The 21,189-nt window shown below is 36.9% G+C and overlaps 2 protein-coding genes across 24 annotated transcripts in view; one reads left to right on the top strand and one right to left on the bottom strand.

Moving 5' to 3' along the window:
- LOC114252733 (coiled-coil domain-containing protein AGAP005037) overlaps window positions 1-21,189 on the top strand; it is a 316,019-nt gene that overhangs the window by 237,970 nt on the left and 56,860 nt on the right. The gene's annotated exons all lie outside the window — the stretch shown is intronic.
- LOC114252735 (pentraxin-related protein b6) overlaps window positions 1-21,189 on the bottom strand; it is a 57,502-nt gene that overhangs the window by 20,503 nt on the left and 15,810 nt on the right. The window contains exons 2-4 of one of the 2 annotated variants that reach the window (XM_089731276.1): window positions 21,101-21,143; window positions 6,496-6,629; window positions 3,640-3,890 (exon numbers count right to left, since the gene is read on the bottom strand). In XM_089731276.1, coding sequence (XP_089587402.1) covers window positions 3,640-3,890; window positions 6,496-6,629; window positions 21,101-21,109 — 394 coding nt within the window. In that variant the 5' untranslated portion in view covers window positions 21,110-21,143. The remainder of the gene's footprint in view (window positions 1-3,639; window positions 3,891-6,495; window positions 6,630-21,100; window positions 21,144-21,189) is intronic. The other variant, XM_028187348.2, reaches the window with a different exon arrangement.

Here is a 21,189-nt window from a genome sequence, read left to right as displayed (position 1 = left end):
CCGGCAAAGTGGAAGGAAAGAGGCCTAGGGGGCGTAGTCCCATGCGCTGGTCCGATCAGGTTAAGACGACTTTGGAATCCAGCATCAACGTCGCTATCCACTGCGCGGAGGACAGGAGTGAATGGAGGAACATAGTCCTAACAAAAGTGCTCCGTAAAGGTCACGACCCTCAGCACTGAGGAATACGACGCACGGAGGAGGAGGATCGTGCGACCATAACGTGATCACTAAAATGTATAATTACATTAATATTTACTAGATGAAGGACTTATTAAAAGCCGGCATAAGCCCAGTGGAGCTTAAGGTCATCTATCAATTTATTGAAAAAAACCTACACCTAACATCAATGCAAATTCTAGCCTCTTTAAATAGTCGTATAAAACACAATACACTGCATAATTTAATACATAGAAATGTATAGATTGAAATCTATAAATTTATTTTATTTCCAAACAAAAATTCACATGCGACCGAAAATAAAAAAAATATTATATATAAAAAAAAAAAATAGAACACCTGTACGAATCTTCAAAGAAATTCTAATGGCGTGAAATCTATGTTGGGTCAAAGGAATACGAAGTTCGCTTTTAGGAACACGTGTAATCGAATTCATTACATGTTTCTTGAGTGAGTCGTTAATAAAATACGGAAAGTCATTTCATGATCATACCATAAGGTCAATACCATAAGGTCATTTGCCCAAATGTTTTTGGACTCCAGCTGGTCGCGACTTCCATTAATACTTGTGATTGTGACGTCAATTGACAAAAGATGTGATTATCTATATTATTTTTTAAATTGTCTTGGTAGCATTGTATCCCGATAATAATTTTATAGATTATTAATAAGCCATTGAAAATATTGCTTGAAGGCTTACCTATTGAATTTAGCAATAACATTCAATTAATATCAGGCCGAACTCTTTTAGAATACGACACCATAACATAAAGAAGATTAAATGATACTTCTCCCCGGTCTCCGGCGACCCATCTAGCCCTCTTCGCCGATGACACGGCTATCTACTCTACTTGTGTAGGAAGAAATCGCTATTGGATCGGCAACTGGCGTTAACACATCCGCCATAAGCCCCATCACTCTCTTTTGCCAGCCCATACCGTGGGCCTCGAAGGTCAATATCTAGGCGTCACCCTCGACAAAGGGATGACATTCCGACTTCACATCACAACGATACGCACCCGTGCCGTATAGGATGCCTCCATATTAGGAAGTCTCTATCCAATAATTTGCAAGCGAAGTAATTGTCCCTTCGTAATAAGGTGATACTCTACAAATATTGCACACGCCCCGTCATGACCTATGCAAGCGTAGTGTTCGCTCACGCGGCTCGCACCAGCTTGAAACCCCTTCAAGTCATTCAATCCCGTTTTTGTAGGATAGCCGTCGGAGCCCCACGGTTCCTAAGAAACGTGGATCTCCATGATGGCCTGGAGCTTGACTCAATCAGTAAGTACGGTTCTCTACAGTCGGCCTCATTTCGCCACTTTGAGAAGGCGGCACGACATGAAAACTCTTTTGTCGTGACCGCCGGTAATTACATACCCGATCCTGTAGACCGAATGGTAAACAGTCGACGTCACCTAAGCACGTAATTACGTAATTAAAAGCACCGGTCACCGTCCGCGCCGAATCCGTTGCTTGCGACGAAGGGCTCATCGACTAAATTAACCCATAGACAGCCCACTGAGTTTCTCGCCGGATCTTCTCAGTAGGTCGCGTGTCCGATCTGGTGGTAGATTCTGCGAAGCACTGCTCTCGCTAGGACCAGTGCTAGCAACGCCCCCGGTCTGAGCCCAGTGAGCTCACCTACTAGCTCGGTGAATCTAGAATATCCCCTCGAAATTACTAGAATAGGAAGGAAAATAAAGAATGTTTTCTATGACTTTACAGTTTTCGTCGTCAAAGGCGACTGTCGTGTACTTTTTAAATCATTTCTTTAAACCTATAGACAATCTGAGTTTTTACTTAACTGTTTAATATATTAAATAAAAAAGTAAGTAGTCCTGAAGTTACAATCGTTAGGCATTGTTTAGTTCCACAATTTTTTACACGTTTTATTTCACAATTGATGTTCTAAAACATAATAGATCGTCAGTTATTTCAAATTATGAAAATGTATTATCGAAAACTACATCAAACTAATATTAGCGTATGATCAAAGCCGTATAAAGCTAAGATTCGCAAGCTTAATACAGTTCGTAATGTAGCGTAAGTGAAGCGCAAAACTAATTTAAAAGTATTATGCTAAAATAAAGCTTTGCAACATGCGAGGATCACTTAAAGTACTGACTTAGTAAAAGCTTTCTGTAAACACACATCTGAAATGCCTGTACTAGCGAAACTAACTTATTTATTCCATAATGCATTTGATTTTAAGAGCAAATTTTTTTAGTGCCTCTTAAAACATAATGCGATTAACGAACTGTTTGAACGAGCAGATAATGTTTTTTAAAACTTTAATAGCGCTTCGAGTAAATCGCGATTGTAGCCGTTGCTCATAGTATAATCTACACGTTCTTTTTCGTTGAAAAAATTATGTTTTTTTTTTTAATATGGTAACTCAGGACTGCTTCGTGGCAGAAATAACCACGAAGATATACGTACGTATATTGCGAGTTTGTTTTTAATTACGCGATGTTATTCTTTAATTATGGAAATTGTTTGGGAAAACATGTTAATTATGTATTTCGTTAGAAAACGTTTGCCTTCATGATCGCATCTCTGGTTGCGAATGGACCAAGCAAGATGATCTATAAGATAGGTCACACCCAAAAATATTCGGATATCAGATTGTACGATATTCAAAATACAGCTGAAATTAACCACAATATTTGATTTAAAAATACTAATTATTAATTATGGATCACCGCTGTTTTAAACGTGGCAGTGTTCGCGACCAAACGCAACCTGTGGTGAGGTGCATGAAAAATCTTCTCACAATACGCGTCATGATCCTCTCTTTGTACTACGCTCTCAAACATACTGAATATCGAAAGCTTCAGTAAAAATCGAAGCTTTATGCTGTATATAGCGCGTGGTTTAGTCAAAATTCTACAAAAGGATATTCTTGAGGGCCTATTTTTTTATTATAATGATTTAGTTGTATCGAAATAAATAGTAACTGTATCACATTATTTAGTAATAATTAGCGACTTATACAGAGATACCATTTACAAGTAATCCTTCACGAACTCGTTTCCCACGCTTATAAATCTAGGTTGCATTACAAAATCAATTATGAAATTATCAATTCCATGCTACCAGCTAATTCCGTACAAAAGGCCGGTGCTCCGTAATGCTTAGGATTGTGGATCACATTCTCTGAAGCTTAAAGCTTGTTTCTCATTGGCGGCAAATTACTGTATTAGAACACGCGGAATTGTTGTCAGCCGGCGCGAATACCACACGTCCTGCTTACTTCTGTAGCTAAACAATAAAGCCTACCGGTTTGAAAGGTGGGAAAGCTTTATATTTCACAAATGCGATTTCGACCTCATACCTCAAGATGGGCGGTGGCATTCTCTTTGTAATATATCTAACATAGTGGCTGCTTCCTATTAGTTCATTTGCAATCACCTCAGCCTTCGAATTAATATATAATCATAATTTTATTTTACTCACCAGCATATGAGAAAAGTGGATGATCAGTAGAGTGATTATGGAACTTCATCCACAAGCACATCGTAAACTCCTTGAGGTCTGGCAGGTTGCTCTCGTATTCTACGTACTGGAAGTACAACTCCTGATTCAGCGACGCCTTGTACACGCTGCATGCGTCAGACATCGGTGCGGCAGAACTGAGCAGATTCACTTTGTTGTTCGCTACGTAGTTGCTGGAGATCGGTCTTCGATTGAGAATCTTCAATGATGGACTAGAAATTTTGGTATTTAAGTGATTTTTCAAACAGTTAGGCAGAAATTTATGCTGTGCTGTTATGAGTCGCTTAATCCCTGTTCAGCGAGACTATTGGGAAAATAACTAGTCAGGTCATAAGTATTGTCACACAGTAAAAACTTTTCTTTTAGAATGCTGGCCACAAAAAGTTTATTGAATTCGAATTTCGAATTGTTCATGAAAATAAAATGTATACTTTTAGAATCTTACTCATTTTTAAATATGGAGTGGACGCTTAAAGAAGACCGTGTTGCAGTTATTGCGTTGCATCGTTGCGGTTACGCGCCAATTCAAATTTTTAACAAACTGAAAATTTGAATATAACCAAAAGATTCGTTTATCGTACCATCAAACGATACAATGAAGACTCTAGTGTAGATGACAGGTCAAGAAGTGGTCGCCCTCGGTCTGTTAGGACTCCAGCAGTGATAAAAGCTGTGAAGGCGCGAATTCAAAGAAATCCCAAACGTAAGCAGAAACTGTTGGCCCTTCAGATGGGGTTAAGCAGAACCACGGTGAAAAGGGTGTTAAATGAAGACTTAAGGCTTCAGACATATCGAAGAAAAACAGGACATCGTTTGAATGCTTGTCTAATGGACCTGAGACTGAAGAGATGCCGCGCTTTGTTGAAGCGGTACGCGGGAAAAAATATCGGGAAATTCTTTTTTCGGATGAAAAAATTTTACCGTAGAAGAGAGCTACAACAAACAAATGATAAGGTGTACGCACACAGTAGTGAAGAAGCGAGCAACCGTATTCCACGTGTCCAACGAGGTCATTTTCCATCCTCGCTCATGGTATGGTTGGGAGTTTCTTATTGGGGCTTAACAGAGGTACATTTTGTGAGAAAAGTGTAAAAACGAATGCAGTTGTGTATCAAAATACAGTCCTGACGAACCTTGTGGAACCTGTTTCTCATACCATGTTCAATAACAGGCACTGGGTATTTATTCCAACAAGATTCGGCGCCAGCTCATAGAGCGAAGAGCACACAAGACTGGCTGGCGGCGCGTGAAATCGACTTCATCCGGCACGAAGACTGGCCCTCCTCCAGTCCAGATTTGAATCCGTTAGATTACAAGATATGACAACACTTGGAGGAAAAGGCGTGCTCAAAGCCTCATCCCAATTTGGAGTCACTCAAGACATCCTTGATTAAGGCAGCCGCCGATATTGACATGGACCTCGTTCGTGCTGCGATAGACGACTGGCCGCGCAGATTGAAGGCCTGTATTCAAAATCACGGAGGTCATTTAGAATAAACTTTAGTGTCATAAGAATCTATGTTTTGTTAAGTTCATTTTGGTATATGAATGGTTACATAATGAATAAACTTGTTTCAATTATTTTACATTAAACATGTGACAGAATTTATGACCTGACTAGGTAGTTTATTTTTGGTGTTATGGAAAATTTTTGATTGATTTTTGCTAGGTTTTCTGTCTAAATTTTAAATCAACATAATTGGGAAAAACTATATTGTCCGTCTGTTTCTACTCAGTTATATTTGTACATAAATAACTTCTCCATATATATATATATATATATTAGTTATACCTGGATACTAAAGATAAATACCATAATCATCTTGAAACATCGCGTCTCAATCAAATTGGAGTTAGGCTTTGCGGCACTCGTGGGAATCAAATTCTCACCTATACAGAGACATTCGTATTTCGATTATAATTTATCAGTTAATCTGGCTCGTCTCTGAAGTAATATTACGATGTTACGTGAAGCGAGCTCACGAGTGCTCATGGCCTCCTGTCTAATTAACACTGTGTTTTAACATCGTAAATATTCTAGATTAATGTTATAATCCAACACAGTTTTCCCGCAGGCGGGTACCAATTTTCTAATGAAATACGTACTTGACAAATGTTCACGATTGACTTCCACGGTGAAGGAATAACATCGTGTAATAAAAATGAAACCCGCAAAATTATATTTGCGTAATTACTGGTGGTAGGACCTCTTGTGAGTCCGCGCGGGTGGGTACCACCACCCTGCCTATTTATGCCGTGAAGCAGTAATGCGTTTCGGTTTGAAGGGTGGGGCAGCCGTTGTAACTACACTTGAGACCTTAGAACTTGTATCTCAAGGTGGGTGGCGCATTTACGTTGTGGATGTCTATGGGCTCCAGTAACCACTTAACACTAGGTGGGCTGTGAGCTCGTCCACCCATCTAAATAATAAAAAAAAAAAAACAGTCTCTTGTAGTTTGTGACCTAAAAACTTTTGTTTGCAAAAACGTTCGACATTAATGTCGTTTTAATTTATTTATTTATTTACGTCTCTCAGTGGTTGATCCCCGATCGGTCGAAATGAACATGTGTACCGTCTGTTTGTACGGCGCTGATGTACTACACAAAGCCTCTGTTATCTCGTAATCCTATAGAGCGTTCGGATGAAATTATTTTCATCCGTCATTATTGGGTTGACAAACAAATCCTAGTTTCGTATGTTATGGATCAAAGGTTTTTTGGCAAGTTAATATACCTTTTTTTTTTTTTATTCTGACAAAAGAACAGTTTGCGTATTTTGATTTGACTTATTGATTTTTTGTTTATACGATCGTTTACCTGGAGTCCAAGGAACGTTCTGCTGATTTGTATGAAGAGTAGGAGATAGAAGATTCCGGCAATATCGGCTGCCAGTCATCTTCTCTCGCTAAGGTGGCCCCGAAAAGAGCTAACAGCAGGAACACTCGCATTTTCTGCAGCAAAAAATAAATAAAACGTTAATCGTACAAAAGTCGTAGTATGAAACTGTATACTCTTGTGAGTCCGCACGGGTAGGTACCACCACCCTGCCTATTTCAGTCGTGAAGCAGTAATGCGTTTCGGTTTGAAGGGTGGGACAGCCGTCGTACTATTTCAACTGAGATATTAGAACTCATATCTCAAGGTGGATGGTGGCATTTACGTTGTAGATATCTATGGGCTCCGGTAGCCACTTAACACCAAGTGGGCCGTGAGCTCGTCCACCCATCCAGGCAATAAAATAAATAAAATTATAAATTTCATATTTTAAACGATTTAAGCGGTTCTGAGGATAGATCTCCAAGATCGTATACTACGAAGTATATATAGTAAATGACACAAAATTAAAACTTTTGCTTCATGTCTCAATATGAGTTGTAGTATTCACGTTGTCATGTCTAAGAGATACAGCATCCACTTGGGAGCTGGAAATCCGTGATCTTACTTGCCAATTTAGGAAAAAATACGACCTGAACTAATTTGCTTTACCATGATAATATAATATATGGATGCAACCTTCATTTCCTAAGTATTCAGCAACGTCATCTGAGCATCCAAAAATATCAGTAAATGTTCTTTGCACGAATAACAATATTTGTAAAAAGGCAACAATATTAACAACTATTATATTTAATATTTATTAAAAACGAGCTCAATATTTGACGAAGGAAAAGTTTAACATTTATAAAAATACGTGTAAAGACTATAATTTTAGTTCGAAATTGCAATACAAGTACACACCGGTTCCTTTTGGAACTGATGCATCGGGATGAGTAAAAATATTTTATCATACTTTCTACGGAGACATCCTGTGTCTTTACTAAATTAGAGGTATGCTTCCTTAGCATTACGGATTTCTATTCATTAAAAAAACAAGTGTATTAATCTACTCGTACAAGGGAAGGCCAGTAAAAGTTGTTACAGCAAACATGTCCGGCGATTTCTGACGAAGCTCGTTTCCTACGATCTTCATAATGTTTTATTTATTTAACATTGCTTATATTGTAAAACTCTTTTTATTTATTTGATTCATTTAGTGTTGGCGATTCAATCTACTTTACATTTGAAATCAATAATTAATTTAACGGCCGCCTGGTGTAGTGGTAAGTGACATAGTCACTACACAAGGGGGTCGCGGGTTCGAATCCCGCCAAGGGAAGGTATTTGTATGATAAATATAAATTACTTTTCCAGGGTTATGGATGTATGTTAAATATATGTATGTGTATAATAAAAATCTTACATTTATTTCCGTTATCTGGTACCTGTAACACAAGTTCTTTACGAACTTATCACGGGACCAGTTAACGTGGCGTGATTGTTAGTAAAATATTTATTATTATTATTATTAATAATATAAATAAATGATCTATATGTTTAATATGACCGATTTTCTTGTATTTATTTTGAACTCTCATGCTCCCGTCACATTATAGAAATTCATTCATTGCTTTTGCAATAATACAAATCATTTTCAATGAAAACGTTTCATTAGGTTTTGTTCGAACGAACATAAAATCGAAATATTTTATCGGTTTATATTACTTACAATTCTATTATTTTTTTTCCGTTTTTGAAAGCCAAAGAGAAAAATCCTCATCGCTTTCATTGTCGGTTAGCTTGGTCTAAGTTAATCGATTCATGCATTGGATATTGTGAGTTCTACTGCTTCAGATTTTACTCGACTCTGTTGTATTTTGCAACGGTTTTATTGCAAAGGCAATATAAAAGACACATTTATAAAGAGGTATTTCCCGGGAATGAAACAGCAATAGACACTTTAGCGTAAACTGAAAATAAAATCCATTATTGCAAAATAATAAATGGTGTTCCATCGTTACTTAGTTTTTTTATTTATTGCTTAGGTGGGTGGACGAGATCACAGCCCACCTGGTGTTAAGTGGTTACGGGAGCCTATAGACATCTACGGCGTAAATGCTCCGCCCACCTTGAAATATAAGTTCTAAAGTCTCAAGTATAGTTACAACGGCTGCGCCATCCTTCAAACCGAAACGCATTACTGCTTCACGGCAGAAATAGGCGGGGTGGTGGTACCTACCCGTGCGGCCTTACAAGAGGTCCTACCATCAGTAACTTAACACAAATGAGTAGTCAATTTTCATTCGTATTTTCTAATGAAGCTTCAGATTTATCCACACAATAGTAATAAAGAGATTTTGTGTCATAAAAACTTTTAACTTTTCTTACTTAATCACTGTTATATATAAAGTTTAAAACTGTTTTTATGACGACAACATTGTTTTATTTGTATGTATATATTTTTTATTATTTTTAACCATAATTCTGAACATTAGCTTAGAACATTGAGCGTCACACATCAACCAAATAATAATACTTAAAGACGATTATAATCTTGTTATATTTTTAGTTAAGACAAATCTCTAATTAATAAATGCTAATTAATTAAACACGTTGAAAATAAATCTGAAATAAGATCGTTAGAAACTAATTAATTTAATGAATGAAAGAAAAATGTTTCAATTTATGTAGTTTATGTAGTTACTTTATTTGTTAATTGTGTGATGAAACTAATTAAAAGGACCGCGCCGAGATACGGTTAGATGCGATGTGTCTAAAAGCGAAATTCTAAGGTTTCAGCAATCCCTATATCTATCTTGAACAAGTCTATTAATTTATAATTTAATCAAAAACGTTACAACGCTGCTTAAGCAAATCCAGATTGAATTAAATTTTATTCACAGATAGATTTATTCTAACATTAAATCGTGGCGTCTGTGTTTATGTTTGATAGAGATTAATATACTACCGAATGTGATATATGTGTTCAATTAAACGTTCTTAACTTATTTCCGTGCTTACGAGTGACGTCATAAGTATGCTATGAATAAATAACCAAAAGCGTTAAATAGCACCTGGTTTCAGTTATTGGTTCTGAAGAACGTTTCTGGATAATTAAATAGCAATGAAACGAAACTGTCGGATTACAAAACGGGTACAAAATTATTCAAAATATTGCCCGTTGGATGTAACTAAGTACACTCGAAAGTTCTGATGAGATCCTCTTTCTGTAGCGAAGATCCTCGAAAAGGTTGAAACGTGATCTGTAGGTACCTAAACCACCTGGTATAAAATCGATCTGAAGTACTACTCTTGATTAATTCGAGGTACTTAAATATCATGAAAATTCTTTTCTTTGTAACCTTGGTAAAATTTAAATCGCTGGGATTTTTTAATATGTTTATTATTAAAATTAAAAATTCCATAAAAAAAAATATAAAAAAATATAGTGTTTTTAAATATATTTCCCTTGATAAAATGAAGCATAGATTACCTCATTTCGATATGTGCACATTATAAGGAATCACACTGTATAATGAGCGAAGATGTAATCCAATAAAAAATCTTAATCTTTTTTATGATTACGTTGCTATGCCTGATACGCATATTAAGTGAAATTAATAGTCCCTGATAAAGTCATTGACGAAAATGTAAGCAATTTGCAAGACCTTGTTCGTGCGGAATCCTAAGCTGACGGGGCTTTATCGAGAATATTAAAGGCTTAAAGTATTACCAATAAACTAAAAGTATTTCGCATTAAAAATTATCCGGATCATTACCCATAATCTTGAACTATAGATTCACACGGATACAAAAATTAAACTAAGCCAAGAGACGTGAAACACGAGACGCAGTTTGAAATTCAGGCTTTATTCGGTGCTATTCTCATACTGTAAGCTTTAAGTTTAATTACGAAGCTGACCTATAAAGGGTTTTTGGTATGTATATTGTCCCATTCGTTACTGAAATCAAGGAGCGCAAAGCAAATGCTAATGCAGAGTGTTGGTGGTAAACAGATGGTCCCGAATAGCTTTGAGATCAGCTTTTCGTGAAACTACCGTCCAATATATTACAAGCGCTTTGTTTTATCTTCATTTACCAAGCTACGACATATCCATGCTTCCACTTTAAAACAAAAAATGCACGAACATATTATAATCCACAAATAGGTACTTTTTATTTTTATTGGCTTTGTAGGCAGACGGGCCTACGGCCCACCTGATGGTAAGTGGTTACCGTCGCCCATGGACTTCAGCAATGCCAGGGGCAGAGCCAAGCCGCTGCCTACAAAAATTTACTTATAAAGCTAACATTAATAATCAAATTTTACAATTAAGTACTATTAATGAATAAATGAAAATAAAAAAATAAAAAAACTATAAAGTTAAATCGTATTAAGTCCTCCGTTGCATTAAATCGGAATAAGAAATTAATAAATCTGTTTTCATCAAAGAGATTACAGTAATACCACGGACGTGTTTAATGTTTTTCATATTAGCGACTTTTCTTTTGCTTTTGATATACAGATAAGCTGTCAGAAATCGGATATAGAACAAGATACTCGTGTCCGTCGGACTCTAGAGACGTCCTACCGACATTATGGAGTTTTATTACCTTTAAAAGAGTATTCGTTGCATCGCTAAGTAATCCTCAGAATTAATAATCTAAAACCAAAAGCAAATCGTTTCAAAGCATTTTATGAGCGAATCGTGTTAAAAGTTTAAACCTCTTCATTCACAGTAGATAGTATGGAAAATCGGATCTTTATAAAGCTATTTTCATTTCTCAAAGTATTTTCTAGCTACAAAAAAATAAGCTCTATAAAAACTAGCAAATAAATGTTAACCGAGACGTTAAGTGCAAAATAAGAAAAACGCTCAACTCAATTTTCACGACTCAGCGCAAGTAACTGCAATGTTTATCTTAATTTCACAGAATTTAAATGCGAGAGCATTTCAAAGCTACTAATCTCTTTCAAGGTTTTATTAGTATAATTCTATTCGACGAAAGAAAACGAGCTGAGATTTTGCTATTTTCTTAACTAAATAGTGAATTTGGTTCACGTTTTCTAAGCTGAACATATTTTTTATAATATTAGGTATTCAATATTTCAAACACTATCTGGAATGGTTCGTTTGTTACCGGCGCGCTATAAATATGCCTGTTTTTAAAGTCACCTTGAAATGAGTTCCGAGCGATTTGGGTTTGCCCTTGACATTGGCAACTTCAATGAGCAAGAATCACCACTTCCTAGAAACTAGATAACATTTGCCCTTTATCAAACCACCTTAAAACGAGTTCCAAGCGATTCGGCTTTGCCCTGGACATTGGCGACTTCTATTAGCAAAAATCACCACTTACTAGAAACCAGTTAAATCTGGATACCAATGCATAAGTAAGATGCGGAAACCAAAATAATCGATTTTTTCATTAAGACATAGTACACAATTGATGCCGCTTGTGATTTAACGGCGTGTCGAGCCACTGTTCTGGTCCTGTTAAGTAACTACTCTTGCTGTTCCTGTGGACTAAGGACCTTCCTTTGAGTTGGAAGGTACAAATAGATACTAAATAAAGTGCTTCAGTGCGATCGAGATGATTTACTATGATTGCGTAAGTGCCAGGGAAAAACATTAACCCACTGATCTTTTTTTAATGCTTAATTGACTGGACGAACTAACTGTTCTCCTAATATTCAATTACAATTCACAGTAGCTACCGGAGTTCATAAACACCAACATAAATGCACAACGTAACGTGACTTCTGCAAACCTCTTCAACAGATGAGGTTGAATTCAAATTTGTATAGATGAAAGCTGTTCTTTCCCTAAAAACGGAACGCGTTAAATACTACGCGGCAGAAAGAGATAGTATAAATACAGATTAGCGGTCACATTAAGCTGGTGTTATATTACTCCAAGAACGCTGCTGTCCATTTTCCGGTCCTTAGTCGCTTTTGACTATTCCCATTACACAGCCTTTAGCCTATAGCCTACATACAATGTTCCTAAGATTCTAGATTTAGATCAACTTGGATAGAAACGCGAAAATCGAAAGCCTATTGTTACCACAACTAGACCGCCAGCACTAGTAATTGAATTAAGGTTGTTCTTACAAGTCTGAAAACAATATTGCTTCGCAGCCGAAGAACGCGAAGCGGTCGTATCCAGAGATGCGTATTAAAGCGTCGTACCCCTAATAAAATATCTGAAAAGTTATGCGACGCGTAAAATGTTCGTATTACCCGGGTATCAATTCGAATTCAATAGACGTATTTCGTATGGCGAGACAAACGCCGCACAATGTCAGTCGCTTGCGAAAACATGTAATAACACGAATGTTCGAAATTTCCAAATCGATCAGCGAACACAATTCTGAATACCGGCTCTGTTACCGAAACGGTTCGGGAATACATCCGAATTCCTTAAGTCGGTTTATCGGCGGGGCGGCTACGATATCATTATGTCGTTGGCGGTTTTTTGTAATCAAAGCGGCTTCCGCGATCATGAGCTTCGCAACGCCTCTTTGCCTTCTGATATCGTTACCTCCCCGATCGAATAAGAATTTGTTGTGACTACAAATTTATAACCGACCGATTATAAAAAATGTTTTACAACGACAACGTTAAAAATGTTTTTCGGCCATTTCAAATCGGTGAATTTACTAGGTTTAATTTCCGGATCGATTATTCCAAAAAATTATTTACCTAATTGTTGATCCTCACATTCTATTGTTTGCATATTAATTAAGCAAATATTATTTAGAAAAACATATTACTGTCCATTTAATTAACCTTCGTTTTTTTAAACTCATCGTGGCCTAAAGGATAAAACGTCCGGTGCATTCGTATGTAGCGATGCACCGGTATTCAAATCCCGCAGGCGGGTACCAATTTTTCTAATGAAATACGTACCAAATATTCACGATTGACTTCCACGGTGAAGGAATAACATCGTGTAATAACAATAAAACCCGGTATTACAAAATTACAATTCGCGTAATTACTGATGGTGGGACCTGCCGAGAAGCAGTAACGCGTTTCGGTTTGAAGGGTGGGGCAGCCGTTGTAACTATACTAGACCTTACAATTCTTGTCTCAAGGCGGGTGGCACATTTACGTCGTAGATGTCTAAGGGCTCCAGTAACCACTTATCACCAGATGGGCTGTGAGCTCGTCCATATTTATTGTTACGCACCTATTGTCCGCGAAAATGTTAATAAAAGTTATCGTTCCACCTACCTTACTTTAACGAAGATTTATTACAATAATATACTATTTTGAATACGGTAAAACAGCATATCTATATAGTTCATGATTAAACGACTTTTACGGTTTAATCTCGTATAAATTATTCTTTATTGCAAATTTCCAAGGTTTTTGTATTCATTCATTCATTTTTTTGTTTACACTAACTATGAATCCACAAAGATCACAGATAAATTATGCTTACGATTTGAAAAAGACTAAGAAAATACGATAGGAATAAATGCCGATACGTGCACTAATCCGATTTGTGATTTGAAGCGGACACGGCGCTCAAATTACCGTATATATTGTAAATTGAAACCGTTCTCGGCTGTCTACAGACGCATCCTGCATATAGATACGTTAGCGCATCAGGAACATATTAACTGTCTCGCGTCCGTTTTCCGCATGATATGCTTTAACAATATACAGGGTGAGGCAAAACCGGTCCCGTAAGCGAAGCCAAACGGAAGTTATGGCAATTCGAGACATGAAAACATTTAAAAATCACAGTTAGAATATTTACCGAATTTCGCGTATTAAAAACAAGTGACACCCGGAGAAAACGTGTCGAGAGAACACGGGAGGCATTCGCTTACTATTGCGGGCCCACAAGATACGAGCTTACGAAAACTGCAAGGGTTTGTGAAAAAATATATTGAGAATTCGTGTTTCGGATTAGAATTCAAACTAAGGAGGTACTTTATTTTGTTTCTATGGTTTGTATTCAACATTGATATATTATTTTTCGTCCATGATATTTTTTGTAATAGAATACTTGTTTTTTTTTTACCAACAGCCTCGATGGGTTATTCTAGATTCACCCTGTCTCTGTCTGGTAGATGAAGCTCACGGGACTCAACCTGAAATAATTTGCCACCATCTGCCCTAGCCAGAGCAGTACTTGGCTGAATCTATAATAACACCGGATCGGAATTGCGATATACTGAGAAGATACGACGAGAATCTCCGTGGGCTATGTCTGGGGGGCTCAGATGATGGCTCAGTGGGCTCATGCTCAGAAAGGAAAGACGATTTTCATTAAAAAACACAAGACAATAATACCCGAACAAATGAGATCTAATTTTTCGTAAGTGCTATTATTGTTTCCGTGAACTTATTTTTAGAAATAATAGCACACTATAATTTATTAATAAATTTTACGTGTAAAAGAACTTGAGGACTTATAAAATATGCTATTAACTAAACTGCGTGTCTTTGTTTTATTTTAGTGATTGATTTTGTGCGTAAATTCGGATCATATTCGCCAAAAACCAACTTGATAGATAAATAATTAGATTTATGTAATTTTGAGTTTTTTTTTTCATAAGTAATTCTTAATTCTCAGATATCCTAATAAACTAATTAGTTTGAGTCGATTTTTTTATATATAAGCACGGCGAATTTTTCAATTTAATATAATATAATATAATCAATATAATCATCAATAATTATTGATGTACATAAAGCTTATGATTGAATAACGCTCACAGACGCTAATCCTCTACAGATGATTAGTGGTTAAATACTTCATGAAATAATCTTGGAACAATACCGTTACTGAATAACTTGCATAGATAGTTGGCAATTTGCATTGTTGAAAGCTTCGCTCAGATACCAGCAACGTGATTTAAGCCATCCGGATTATTTCATTAATTATAAAATGTGATAGCGTTGAGAGACTTACATTAATAACTCATCAACGCTGGACTTTAATCAATACTTTATTTTAGAGATACTAACGAGCTTATTATATTGTTTTTTGTTTGTTTCGGAAAACGTTTTTGTAACGACTTTATGTGACACCCGAAGACTTCGAATAGTTTCATTTAAGCTCTAAAATTCCCAAGCAATTGTTCTAAGCACGTCATTTTGGATCCTCCCGATCCACTAATAGTGCTTTTAGGTACCTCAAGCACCGGTCATCGTTTTCGTCGAAACCGTCGCTTACGACGAAGGGCTCTACGAGTAAATTAACCCACAGACACAAAGCAGTGAGTTTCTCGCCGGACCTTCTCAGTGGGTCGTGTTTTTTTGTTTTTTGCTTAGATAGGTGAACGAGTTCACAGCCCACACACGTGTACAACGTAAATGCCGCCGCGACCTTGAGATATGAGTTCAAATGTATGTATTATAGTTACAACGGCTGCCCCACACTTCAAACCGAAACGCATTACTGCTTCACGGCAGAAATATATTAGGCAGGGTGATGGTACCTACCTGAGCGGACTCACAAGAGGTCCTACTAAGTAACCAGTAATTACGCAAACTATAATTTTGCCGGTTTGATTTTTATTACACGATGGATCCTTCACCGTGAAAGTCAATCATGAACATGTGTTAAGTACGTATTTCATTAGAAAAATTGATGCCCGCCTGCAGGAATCGAACGCCGGTGCATCACTACATACGAATGCATTGAACGTCTTATCCTTTAGGTCACGACGACTTCAAACGACTTCAAATTATGGAAAACAATGATTTTGTTTCCTTTATATTATCACTTTTGAAATAATGTAAATGTGAAAGTTAGTTACTAAGTTACTTTGTTGTTAACTGAATATCATAAAATTTTGCACACACATTCTCAGGAGTATAGAAAAGGCACAAGGTACTTTTCATCCATAACAAAAGTACTTTTCCCAAGAGAGCTATATTTTCCTACACTAACGTGAGCGAATACATTTATAAAATCTAGTCTATAAAGCAGAAAAACTGTTCGTTGGCAATCCCGTCATTTGAAAGACTGAACCGATCTGGCCAAATGTGGTATATTATATAGAAAACAAAAAAATAATGTTGACTTTTCATTAAAAAATTTTCTTCTGAAATATTACACACTAGACGATGACCGAGCTTTGCTCGGTTTTTTTTTTAATAACGCCATCTTATTGTGTCTTTAAAGCGGTTAGTTGCCTTCAATTAAGAAAAATAGTATTATTATTCGCCAATAGATGTCGGGAGGAGCTGATTATTGAAAACACGAATAAAACAACATTTTCTGAAAATAAATCGTAGATAGATCGATTTATCGCCCCCGAAATCCCCTGTATACAAAATTTTATGAAAATCGTTAGAGCCGTTTCCGAGATTCAGATTATATTATTTCAGATTAAATTATATATTAATATACAAGAATTGCTCGTTTAAAGGTATAAGATTACAGATTACTTTTCATAATTAAAAACATGAATCATCTTAATGAAATAAAACTACTAGTGAAACGTCACTCATGATAATTTTACTGTTATATTTGCACAATAACACCCTTGAAGCTCATGACGTTTTTAGATGCTTCAATCGGTTTTGTTCTAATTCATATTTTTTAATCGTAGACTAGATTATTATTATTTTTTGTCTCAAGGAATCGCCGGACTTCTGCCCTCCATCCCCATCCATCATTCCCATCACTCCCATCATCCCCACTTTCGGAACGCCAGAACGGTGGTCGTCTGCGCCGCGACCACCAGCCCTCTCGGTGGGCAGGCTATCCAGAGCCCGCCTAGATAGCGCCGGTTTGAATGGATTATCACACGGAATACCCCGCTGGGTCACAATGAGCGTGGGTCGACGATAGCCAGCCTTCCATCACCCGGATGCTCTTGCGTAGAACGCGTGCAGAGCAGCTTGCACGTCATCTTCTAAGGCCCCCCTCGCCGGTCCCCAGACTGACATGTGAGGGGGGCTCGAAACGCCTAGAGGGCCAAGGCTTATGCGAGAGCTACCTCTCTGGCCCCATCCAAAATTCACTCAACCCAAAAGGACCGGGTGAATCGCCTCGAGGGTCCTGCGACCAACCGAAGGTTCGGCCACCCGCCTGGACCCTCATGACACCATAGCCAATCTTTATTCTTGACTACCTCCACTTTTTCATAGTGTTGACAGCTCTAACGATCGACAAGAAGTGACAGGCAAAATGTTGCCGCTGTTAAAAAAATTACAAATCTATTCAAACATCAAAATATCAAAACAAAAAGTACCCTTTTTTATTATCATTCCACCTAAATATTAAATCTCTTCAGAGATCTTCCGTGTTTTGTCCCTTTCTTTCGCATTCGAAGCTCACTGTCAATGCAAAAGTTAAATATGCCGGAACTATTCTTAGAGTCGTCGTGTCCTAAAGGATAAGCAGTTCGGAAACAAAAAATATGCAAATTTACTGGTGGTCGGGCATATTGACATCTCGCACTAGCTAAATAGCACCGCCTTACTCTATTCAGTAGGATAGAGTTGGTTGTTCATTTTTTTATGAATGAGGGATTACTGGTGGACCAAAGGCCTTTCCAGTTTCACCAGGACAGGTGGGCGAGCAAAGGCTCAGCCAGGAGGAGTGGGATTTACTAACAGCTGCCCGAGCGCCTCCCAAGGAGACCTAACAATTCAAGAGTAACTGTTTCGCGAATAAATCTACTACCGGATCGGAGTCGCGACCTGCTGCGAAGATCCAGCGAGAAACTCAGCGGGTTGACACATGGGTAAGGGTTAGTTAAACGGTGGGTTCCCCGCGATTAAATACATCCGCGAATTTGCAGATTTGCAGAAAATAATTAAGCGCTCGTATAAACGAGCGTTTAATTATTTTCTCGAATTTCATAAAACTGAGATTCGCAATATCAAATTCAAGAAATTATTAAATTTGACATTTCAAAACAATTACAAACACATTGTGGTTTGTAAATTGAAGTGAAATCTTTTAAGCCAAATGTCGAACTTTGTCATGTAACACATTGAACGCACACTGAATGTGCTTATTTGCTTTACCCTTTATGAGAATAAACAAAACATACTAAACTTAATGATTACGTATGCATGTATGTATATTATTACAATATTATTTTATTGCACACAATAATTGACTATGATTCACATTTTTGTTCCGTATTAAGCAAGATAAAATTATATCAATTTCCAATAAATTGATGGACCAAATAATCATATGTAGTCATCAATTACAATTCAATATCGTAAGCCATTTTTTTATAATATTATTTAGAATCGTTCAGAGTTACGTTCAGAATTTGTATCTATGTACACGATGAGAAATTTTCAAGAAGTTTTAATGTGAACGTTATGCTTTCTAACTTTATTAAACATCGCTAACATATAACATTATATAAGTCATTTTATGATCGATCATAATCTCAATTGTAACGTAGTAACGCCATTTAGTCATTATTCTATTAGTCACGACACGATTCCGATCTAAAATTTTCTTTTCAGTTCAGTACTTTTTTTTGTTATTTCTATTAAATTTAATAAACCGTTTAGCTGTAATCGTAATACGAGATTTTAGATTGTATCCGTTCATTAATTTTTATGTTCTTATTTAAAATACGCACGCTTTTTTTTTGATTGAAAGATCACTGGTGGCCCGGATGCCTTTCCAGCTTCACCAGGACAGGTGGGCGAGCAAAGGCTCAGTCAGGAGGGGTGGGATTTGCTAACAACTGCCCGAGCGCCTCCGAAGGAGACCTAACAACTCAAGAGAAATTGATTCGCGAATGAATCTACTACCGGATCGGAATCGCGACCCACTGAGAAGATCCGGAAAAGTGTAACTAACATTCCTCTGTGATTATATCTATGGCAGAAATAACCGAAATCGGAGAAATGGAAAGCTTTTCCTTGCATGTTCTTAGAAGACAGTGGCTATGAAAAACGCACGGTCTGTGGAACCATGCGAGAATGCGAACTAAGGGACTCTATGCTAACAGGCAGAAGGCTAGAGTATTGGGCTAATTAACGCGTCGAAATACGCACGCATGTTATTGCTGGCTTGTGTTGTGTTTCGGGTCGAAGGGTCAGTCTGTCCTTATACCATACACGCTGTAATAACTGTCGTTTTCAGTAATTAAAGACCGGATGAGCTGCGAGCATATTCACCGTTAGTAAATAAATAACAAAATCTAAGATCGAGATCTCAATAAAAGTCCAAAATAAATGTGTGTACACGACGTAAAAATACTTTTTTTAATTGAAACATAGTGGTAATAACCCTCTATTCTTATCCAGATTTCAACCATCGAAAGTTTTATACTTAGTTGTAAGTAGGCTGGGATGTGCATCCGAACCGGGATTAATCTCCGATTTCAACGGGTCGCGTATCGTAGCGTTTTTTGATTCCGTCTTTAACGTAAGCTTTTAGCGAATATGTTTTTTTTTGCTTAGATGAGACTTGATTGATTTGGATTGGACGAGCTCACAGCCCATCTGATGTTAAGTGGTTGCTGGAGCACATAGACATCTACAACGTAAATGCGCCACCCAACTTGAAATATAAGTTCTAAGGTCTCAGTATAGTTACAACTGCTGCCCTACCCTTCAAACCGAAACGCATTACTACTTCACGGCAGAAATAGGCGGGGTGGTGGTATCTACCCGTGCAGACTCACAAGAGGCCGTACCACCAGTAATTAAGCAAATTACAATTCTGCGGGTTTGATTTTTATTACACGATCTTATTCCTTCACCGTGGAAGTCAATCGTGAACATTTGTCAAGTACGTATTTCATCAGATAAATTGGTACTCGCCTGCGGGATTCGAACACCGGTGCATCGCTAGATACGAATGCAACGGACGTGATGACTTCCAAATATTTCTCATTAATATACTAATGAATGATGAACTATTGCTTCAATGGCTATACCGAATAATGAATAAATATTTTGAACGTGTTTGATAACCGTTTCGAAGCATACTGAATTGAGTTAAACAGAATTTTTGGAACTATGTTTATTAAAATATTTATTGTTTGTAGATTGATAATTAACATTTGTGGTTACTTTTCGTAACCGAAAAATCGGTTGTCTGTAAAGTCGGCTTACTGACGACGTGACAGCGTCATAAGAAGAAAATACGCCTCAGAGCGAGGTAACGCCGCATGAGTCATGTTTTTTCACGTTGTGTTGTTGTTGTTTCGTGTTGTCACGTCAAAAAGTAGCTTTTAATTTTCAATGTGTCTGCTTAGAAATCAATTTATCTTTTGAATTGACTTTCACAAATAACTATTTAAAAAGAAATCTAAAATCTACTTATTTAAATTTTTTGAGCTAGATCGTTCTAATGATTGTAAGTAACTCGATTCAATAATTAATTAGGTTATTCTGAGTGCTATCTTTGATCATATTTTAGTATTTTATTTATTTATTCAAAACAGCTTAGTCTTTTCTAAAACAAAAGTAGCTCGGCACGTATTCTACAAATTATGACCATTTCGCTTTGACACTAATTACAATTTAATGAATGCTAATTTTTCTCAAACGCCGCTATATAGAATATGTTATGCAAATAATTTATTTAATATATTAACATACCTAATAACAATAACAGATAATATAGAATGGTATTCACATACTTACAGCAGACATTCCTTTCTTGTTTTTAATTTAAAACGTGTGTAATCTGGAACAAATTTCACATCTACTATTCGCAGTAGTATTGGCTGTTC

This window comes from Bombyx mandarina, chromosome 01 (assembly GCF_030267445.1).
Source record: "Bombyx mandarina strain Sakado chromosome 01, ASM3026744v2".
Classification (NCBI taxonomy): Eukaryota; Metazoa; Arthropoda; class Insecta; order Lepidoptera; family Bombycidae; genus Bombyx; species Bombyx mandarina.
This window is presented reverse-complemented; position numbering and strand designations above follow the sequence as displayed.